Source organism: Diaphorina citri, unplaced genomic scaffold (genome assembly GCF_000475195.1).
Source record: "Diaphorina citri unplaced genomic scaffold, Diaci psyllid genome assembly version 1.1 scaffold833, whole genome shotgun sequence".
NCBI classification, from domain to species: Eukaryota; Metazoa; Arthropoda; class Insecta; order Hemiptera; family Psyllidae; genus Diaphorina; species Diaphorina citri.
Window position 1 is genome coordinate 126550 of NW_007378265.1, and position 8535 is coordinate 135084.

The 8535-nt window shown below is 40.7% G+C and overlaps 2 protein-coding genes across 2 annotated transcripts in view; both read right to left on the minus strand.

The window, feature by feature from the left end:
* Nucleotides 1-3646: 3646 nt before the first annotated feature.
* Nucleotides 3647-4297, minus strand: LOC103512393 (myosin-binding protein C, fast-type-like). Its single transcript, XM_017445399.1, has 2 exons — nucleotides 4027-4297; nucleotides 3647-3808 (listed from the first exon to the last, which is right to left on the minus strand). Exons 1-2 carry the CDS (start codon nucleotides 4174-4176, stop codon nucleotides 3647-3649), a joined length of 312 nt encoding a protein of 103 aa, XP_017300888.1. The 5' UTR covers nucleotides 4177-4297.
* Nucleotides 4298-4344: 47 nt separating this feature from the next.
* The window catches only part of LOC103512394 (twitchin-like), a gene marked incomplete at its 5' end in the record, with an annotated part of 7596 nt that continues 3405 nt past the window's right edge, over nucleotides 4345-8535 (minus strand). Inside the window, 7 exons of the mRNA XM_017445400.1 lie at nucleotides 4345-4453; nucleotides 4672-4955; nucleotides 5254-5396; nucleotides 5655-5942; nucleotides 6295-6410; nucleotides 7665-7851; nucleotides 8218-8531. Of these exons, the coding sequence (XP_017300889.1) occupies nucleotides 4345-4453; nucleotides 4672-4955; nucleotides 5254-5396; nucleotides 5655-5942; nucleotides 6295-6410; nucleotides 7665-7851; nucleotides 8218-8531 (1441 nt within the window). The remainder of the gene's footprint in view (nucleotides 4454-4671; nucleotides 4956-5253; nucleotides 5397-5654; nucleotides 5943-6294; nucleotides 6411-7664; nucleotides 7852-8217; nucleotides 8532-8535) is intronic.

The following is an 8535-nucleotide window of genomic DNA, read 5'->3' on the forward strand; positions in this document are numbered from 1 at the left end:
AAAAAAAACAAACACATACAACAACCACCACGTCGGACTCAAAGTAGGCAGTATCTCTGAATCTAGGAGGTACATTGAACTTGGGTGCTGTCATAATGATAAGCTCTGCCTTGGTAGACTTGACACCTCCCTTGTTAACAGCACGGCATACATATTCATCAGCATCCACGCCATATACAGAGTTAATGATGAGAGTGTAAGTGTCTCCCTCAGCGAAGATATGATGTCTAGCACTGGGTGTAATCTCTCTAGAACCCTTGAGCCAAGAAATAGTAGGTTTGGGACATCCTGTAATGGTACATTGGAATTGAGCGTTGTGGTTCTGAATAGCGTTGGCATTTCTGAGAGGAACAATAATCTCTGGTGCCTTGGCAGCCATGGGATCCTTGATTTGAACTGAGTTAGATGCAGACGATGGCAAACTCAATCCAGCTTCATTCTGAGCGTAAACTCTGAACTCATACTGGCGGCCTTCTATTAGGTTTGGAATGTTGATCTGGCTAGGAGCACAGATAGCCACATTGACTCTCTGCCACGCGTCACTGCCGACCTCATGCTTGTCAATCCAGTAACCTTGGATTCTGGAGCCACCATCATCCAGAGGTTTATCCCAGCTCAGGTTAACAAAGTCTCCGCCCACTTGGGTGACAACTGGAATGCCTGGTGGTGAAGGTTTGTCGTATGGAGACTTAGCCTTGATGGGATTGATTCCTTCCAGAGGAGGTCCCATACCGTTCTCATTAACAGCCATAACATGGAACAGATATTCCTGTCCTTCAGTGAGACCTTGTACAATGAACGTTGTGTCGTGGCATGTGGTGGAAATACAGATCCAGTGAGGCATTGAGATGTCTCTCCTCTCTACAACGTAGTGTGTCACCTTTAGTCCTCCATCATACTTGGGTGGGTTCCAGTGTAGTGTGCAGGTATGCTTGGTGATCTCAGACACATCCAGAGGTCCAATGGGAGGTCCTGGCAATCCTGTGATATTGATGGTAAATGTTCCAGATACACTGCCACTCGAGTTACTCAAGTTAACAGTGTAATCACCTGCATCTTCCTTACGAATCTCCTTGATAAAGATAATAATGTAATCATCAAGCACGGTGAACTTGAATCTGTCATCAGACTGTACAACGCGACCATTCTTGGTAAGCGAGACCTCCATGGGTTGATCTCCAGCATAGAATATCTTCACCTTGGTATTATCTCCTTCAGGTATGTACAGGGCGTTAGGCATGCGGTCAATGCGAGGTGGTGTTCCAATCTTGACACGGGATGAAGTATGGGCAAATCCTACAGAATTGTAAGCCTCGCAAGTGTAATCTCCGTTATCAACGTCAGTAACTTCGTTGAAATGAAGACGGAAAACACCTCCTGCAGTTTCAACACGGTATCGGGCACCGGATGAGATCTCACGTCCGTTGCGCAACCAGCGACACTTGGGTACAGGAGTACCAGTGGCTTCACATTGTAAGGTGAGTAGTTTGCCAAGTGGTACAACCTGTAACAGACATAGCACATAGTATAAATAGAATTGTAATACGAGTACTTCCTCTCGATGTAAAGGATTAGAACTGAGTTTATAATCACGGTAAAAAAGGAGGGAAACCCACAGCTGAGAACAGTGCTAAATAACCTTCTCAATAAGGGAAAATTTTAAAAAATTGACAGTTTCAAACTCACCAAATCTTTCAAAGGCACAATGAAGTCTGGTTTCTCTCCGCCAACAAACTCGCAGATCTTGACAGGTGTGGTACAAATGGATGGTTCACTCTTTCCAATCGCGTTGACTGCGATGATTCTGAATTCGTAATCATTGCCCTCAACCAGGTTAAGAACAGAGAACGAACACTCCAGTACATTGTAGTCATTACATTTGAGCCAGATAGCTCCTCCCACTTCTCGTCTTTCAATGATGTAGCCTGGAAAATCAAACGTGGTGATTTCAATGTAATTTTGGTTTTATACAGTCATCTACGATAATTTTACAATAATAGAATCTGATGGTAGTATTTCCTCTGACGGACCTAATAGTTACGCCACTTTTTACTTTCAAATAAGTAGACTATGGAAATGTATTCAAATTATAAAACTAGATTGACTCTTCTTTTACCTGTAATCTTGCTTCCTCCGTCAGATGAAGGAGGTTCCCATTTGAGGTCAAGGTGATGTTTTATTTACATCCTTCAAGTATCACCTGCTCAATCTACAAAAATTTGCTGTTGCCAGTAACCCTCTAATATTAGGTATGCGAAATTCAATACTAAGTACTTCGGTTCAAAAAGCTGGAATTTCGGTCTTGAAATAGTGCTCACCATTGAGCACGAAGCACTATCACTCAAATCTGACAAAAATCAAACGAAAAACGTACGCCCAAGTACGCACATACTTATATTTTACTAGAATAACTTGTCCAGCTCATAGGATACCTATACAATGATTTAGCAATTTCTATTAATCTTCTAGAAATACAAAATTCAAATATACTACCACTCACCAACTACAAGTTTTTCAACATATTAGCTACGTTTGTCTTACCTTTTGATGATAAACTGTTACCTAATATTTACAACAAAAATATCTTACAAACTTCAAAATGTTAAAAAGTCAAGTTCGGTTCTACCAACAACAATAGGTATAGTCGTATCAAATAATAATGTCATTGAAGAATAAGTTCTTGATGAAGATACAAATAGGTCAAAACTTCTTTTGAAGTTATAAAATAAACTGAAATTGCCCACCAATTTTTAAAAAGTATCCAACATTTTTTGGGATGAATATGTGTGGAGGCTTCGGAGCGTTTCACAAAGTATAATATTATTTCCCTCCGCATAAACAATAATGCTCCAAGAAAAGAAGTTTAAAATAATCAGCTGTCTTATACATGAAAAAAACACACATTTCTTCATATAGAAACTTTTAATTTCCCAACATTGCTTCGAGGCCTTTACGTCTACGTAAAATGGCTACGAGGTCGTACGAAAAATTTAGAGTTGTAAAAACCCCTCAAATCCCGAATTCTCAACCACAGTATTCCCAAATTCCCATGTTTCCCATGCAACTTTTAACAACTGCCCCCTCAGAAAGGCTCATCATGCACATTCCTTACTCAAGAAATTGAGCAGTGGAGCCCCGTTCTGAGCCTATACTCTTCCCCTCAGAGACCCACAATACATACTTGAGCGATGTATCAGGTATATGAGCCATGGAAGCCTTGATCCACTTGTCATCACTGATTAGACGCTTCTCCACAATGTATCTCTGGATAGGCGATCCACCATCATGACGAGGTTTGCTCCATACCAGACTAATGCTGTCTTCAGTGGAGTCAACTCCCTTTGAGGTCAGCGAAGCTCTTGCCCACTTTAACCACGGTTGGTGATTCGGGTGGGTTGGGAACTTTGGCCTTTCCTTTGAGGTGGAACTTGGAAGATGGCAACGAGGGTTTACTGAATCCGGCAGCGTTCTTAGCCTTGACTCGGAATTCATAGGGCGTGAAGATTCTCAGGAGGATGAGGTCGGTCTAGGACTCTGACGTGTAGTGTAGCGGTGTCAAAGCCGGCAGGGTTCTTCAGTTGGAGACGGTATTGACCTCCGTCAGAACGCTGCGAGTTTTTGACGACCAGACTGGCGGAGTTCATTGTCAGCTAGCGTGTAGATTCTCAGGAGGATGAGGTCGGTCTAGGACTCTGACGTGTAAGGTAGCGGTGTCGAAACCAGCAGGGTTCTTCAGTTGGAGACGGTATTGACCTCCGTCAGAACGCTGCGAGTTTTTGACGACCAGACTGGCGGAGTTCATTGTCAGCTGAAAAAGGAAGGTAAAGAGTTCAAGAATGGTATAGGTAAAATAAAAGGATTGGTATTAGTTCCTTGAAGGCATCATCCTTCACCTTGTCTGGCAGGGTACGACTATGGACATGGCGAGGATAGTTGAGAATATGTTGGAAAATGACAATTTTACTCAAAAATTGGATTTCCTTTTCATAAAAGACAAAGCAAAAACAACTAATTGACCAACATTACCTGTTTGTGAACTCTGGTGTCGCTGTCGTCAATAATAGAATCGTTGGCAAACCAGAAAGCTGCCGGTTGAGGGAAGGCCATGAAAGGTACATGAATGGAGAAGTCCTCTCCAGCTTTCACTGTGATGTCTCTGACTCCACTCAAATCCATGACAGGTTTGTTTGGTTGTTCCTCAACAATAACAGGACCACTCTGTTTGCCTGGCTCGGAGTTACCTGCCTCATTGACAGCAATAACACGGAAAGTGTATTCTTCGCCCTCTGATAGATTTCCAACCTGGAAGAACGAAGTGAATGGTAATTATTACTCAAGATGGACCTACTTGAATTCATAGTCGTGTCCTTGCAGTAGACTGTGGACGATGTAGGTCGGATCTTTGACCAAATAGTCGTTGGCAACTCTCCAGTTGGTGTCTTCAGCAACATCTCTGCAGGAGAATTTAAAATATAAATAATATTAGGCGATTATTACAGAATCTACGGAGCCTACTTCTGAGGAATTTTTCGCCGGTGAAAGGATTCCAATCTTACATTTTGATGAAACTATTTTATATTTTGTCTGCTAAGCACTTTGTTTCAATATGGTTCCAATAAAAACTCTTCTATATAAATATCAAATTAAAATGCATCATGTGTTTTCACTGACCTGAATTCGACCTTGTATCCTTGAATCTTGGAGCCACCATCCGTGCGGGGTCTGTCCCACATCAGCGTGGCATTGTTGGTATCCCAATCCACAATCTGTGGCTGTCCTGGTGGATCTGGTACAGTGAACGGGAATTTGGCGGTGATTGAATTGTCCAATTCCAGAGGCTCGGAGACTCCGTACTGATTTTCAGCTCGTACTCTGAATCTGTACTGACGGTTGGTTTCAAGCCCGAACACATCGTATGCTGGAGAGCGGACGAAACTGCTCAACTTGGACCAAAACTGAAAGCATGATAGAGATGTTAAAATTACCAAAAGTGAAGTAAGGAAATGGTAAGTCAAAAAGTAAAAAAAAAAAAAATAAAATAAAATAGTGACATATCCAGAAACGAAAAAAATCACAAATTAATGACCAAAAGGTAAAGAAAGTATACTTTAAGTCAAATTTTCAGTGAAAATATATGTTTTGACCTTCGTAGGAAATGCCCTACCATGGCCACACCTTTATCAGATATTATGTTTTTGAGGTCATCAATGACCCAGTTTTGACCTCTGTTTTGGATATAAATAAATCACTCACGCCAGTAGCAGATTCGTATTTCTCCACAACATAGTTGGTAATGGGAGAACCTCCATCATCCAGAGGTGGTTTCCAGGACAGAGAACAACTCTCGGGAGTAATGTCAGATACATCCAGAGGTCCTTGAGGTGGTGATGGTTTGTCTGGAATGATATGAAGAAATTGTTAGTGGAATTTTTAAACAGGAAGGAGGTTAAATTAAAACCTTTTGTCCTGTGAAGAGACATTTGTCATTTGTGTTTATTAGTTTGATACTATTTTCGGTGATTTCTTAATTCTTTTACTTTTCGAAATAGTTTCTAGCTTGGATTCATGTCATAGGGAATATCTTTCAGCTTCAATTTCAAGTTTTGTTCAGCTCAATCACATGGTTTTTGATCAGTTTGATAACATTTACTTACCTACAACATAGACCTTGCACGATGCAGAGTCTGATCCCACCGTATTGACCAACTGAATCGTGTAGCTTCCAGAATCTGTGGCTCTCTTCGCACTCTTGTTTCTATAGATGGTTTGATTCTCAGACGTTTCGAACTTGATCCTGCCATCGGGTGATACTTCATCGCCATTGACAGTCCAAATCGGAGTTGGTTTAGGTCTTCCACTGAACGGCACTGTGATGGTGAATTCTTCTCCTGCCAATACTGTCATGTCTCTGATACTCAAGTCACTTGTGATCTTGGGTGCGCCTGAAAAATGGAAAAGTATATTCAGCTTTCTTGACTAGATATTTCGATTCCAATAATGGTCGAATCCCAAAAGAGACTCTTCTGGAGTTGGTTTATTCTAAAAGCCACATCACTCTTTTTTTAATTGAAAGTAACCTCTGACCCTATGTTGGTTATTGGCAGATTTGTCAGCATATCTTTGACCAGGAATATAACCCAGGCATATTGTACTCAAGAAGTAATTTGCCATTCCAATGTTTTCAATACTGTTTTTCTGCTATTTTCGGCCGTTTTTCATGACATTCACTTTCAGCATCCATTTGATCCACTCCACTTTACTATGAACTATTAAACCAAGCTACTTGATACTTACAAGGGGGAGCACAGCACATGATGATATCAGAGGAAGAACTCCAGGGTCCTTGTCCGGCAGCGTTCACTGCGCAAACCCTAAACTCATACTCGTGATTTTCTATTAGACTTGTCACTCTGTTGGGAATAAACATAAGTAGAAGCCTTTACATTATACAAAGCAATTATGTACAGATTTATTTACAAGATGAGATCAGATTAATATAGGTAAACGTATTTGAAGAAACCCTGTGACCTAATAGCTATCGATATTTTGTATCGTCATGATTTACATAGATAAAATAAAATTTGTAACTCATGTTATATTTAACTAACTACGTTAAATCGCTACAGTAATGCTAACAAATTTCCTACTTAGGTGATGTTTTATTTACATCCTTCAAGTATCACCTGCTCAATCTACAAAAATTTGCTGTTGCCAGTAACCCTCTAATATTAGGTATGCGAAATTCAATACTAAGTACTTCGGTTCAAAAAGCTGGAATTTCGGTCTTGAAATAGTGCTCACCATTGAGCACGAAGCACTATCACTCAAATCTGACAAAAATCAAACGAAAAACGTACGCCCAAGTACGCACATACTTATATTTTACTAGAATAACTTGTCCAGCTCATAGGATACCTATACAATGATTTAGCAATTTCTATTAATCTTCTAGAAATACAAAATTCAAATATACTACCACTCACCAACTACAAGTTTTTCAACATATTAGCTACGTTTGTCTTACCTTTTGATGATAAACTGTTACCTAATATTTACAACAAAAATATCTTACAAACTTCAAAATGTTAAAAAGTCAAGTTCGGTTCTACCAACAACAATAGGTATAGTCGTATCAAATAATAATGTCATTGAAGAATAAGTTCTTGATGAAGATACAAATAGGTCAAAACTTCTTTTGAAGTTATAAAATAAACTGAAATTGCCCACCAATTTTTAAAAAGTATCCAACATTTTTTGGGATGAATATGTGTGGAGGCTTCGGAGCGTTTCACAAAGTATAATATTATTTCCCTCCGCATAAACAATAATGCTCCAAGAAAAGAAGTTTAAAATAATCAGCTGTCTTATACATGAAAAAAACACACATTTCTTCATATAGAAACTTTTAATTTCCCAACATTGCTTCGAGGCCTTTACGTCTACGTAAAATGGCTACGAGGTCGTACGAAAAATTTAGAGTTGTAAAAACCCCTCAAATCCCGAATTCTCAACCACAGTATTCCCAAATTCCCATGTTTCCCATGCAACTTTTAACAACTGCCCCCTCAGAAAGGCTCATCATGCACATTCCTTACTCAAGAAATTGAGCAGTGGAGCCCCGTTCTGAGCCTATACTCTTCCCCTCAGAGACCCACAATACATACTTGAGCGATGTATCAGGTATATGAGCCATGGAAGCCTTGATCCACTTGTCATCACTGATTAGACGCTTCTCCACAATGTATCTCTGGATAGGCGATCCACCATCATGACGAGGTTTGCTCCATACCAGACTAATGCTGTCTTCAGTGGAGTCAACTCCCTTGGGGGCACCGGGCGCTCCGGGAACATCTGGAAGAGAAAGGAGTTATTGAAATGAGATTTATAGTTGTACCGCGTCCGCGTCCACACTGCCTCGATAACATAGATTCACCTCGTCGATCGACGGCTGGTCGACTATGTTTGGGCATCCCTTAATATTGTTTTCGAATAAAGAGGACTTGGCTATTTGTTCATTCTCCCAAAGCTAAGACCGTTGATTATTGTGATCATATTACCTAGGCAATTCTAATGACTGGCTTTCGATTGAAAGCCAAGGTAAGGTGAGTCAAATTATTTCGTCTTCAGTGAAGAGCTCTCAACAGTTCTTGCAAATACCGTTTAAACTCCTGGTCGGTGTAGTCCAATCACCCCTATTTTACTAGATGTAAAACTTACCGAATGGATGTTTCGCCTTGATAGGATCAATGGTCAGGGCTGGTTTGGACAATCCATACTGATTCTCTGCCATGACACGGAACTCATATGTGCTTCCAATGGCCAAGTTCCTCACTCGTACAAACGGCGTGGTCACATAGCTGCTCACTTTAGTCCACACGGTCGAGTTGTAGTCTTTCTTCTCGACGACATAGTTGGTGATTTCGGATCCGCCATTATCGCGAGGTGGAGTCCAGTAGAGTGTGAGTGAGTCTCCAGCGAATTCATCAGCGTGTAGATTCTCAGGAGGATGAGGTCGGTCTAGGACTCTGACGTGTA

Bases quoted from the DNA above. Each gene is read 5' to 3' on its own strand.
- LOC103512393 (XM_017445399.1), bottom strand. From the start codon at position 4,176: ATGGATTTGAGTGGAGTCAGAGACATCACAGTGAAAGCTGGAGAGGAC. The intron at 3,809-4,026 runs GTAATGTTGGTC...TTCCTTTTTCAG, and splicing joins ACACCAGAGTTCACAAACAG to CTGACAATGAACTCCGCCAG.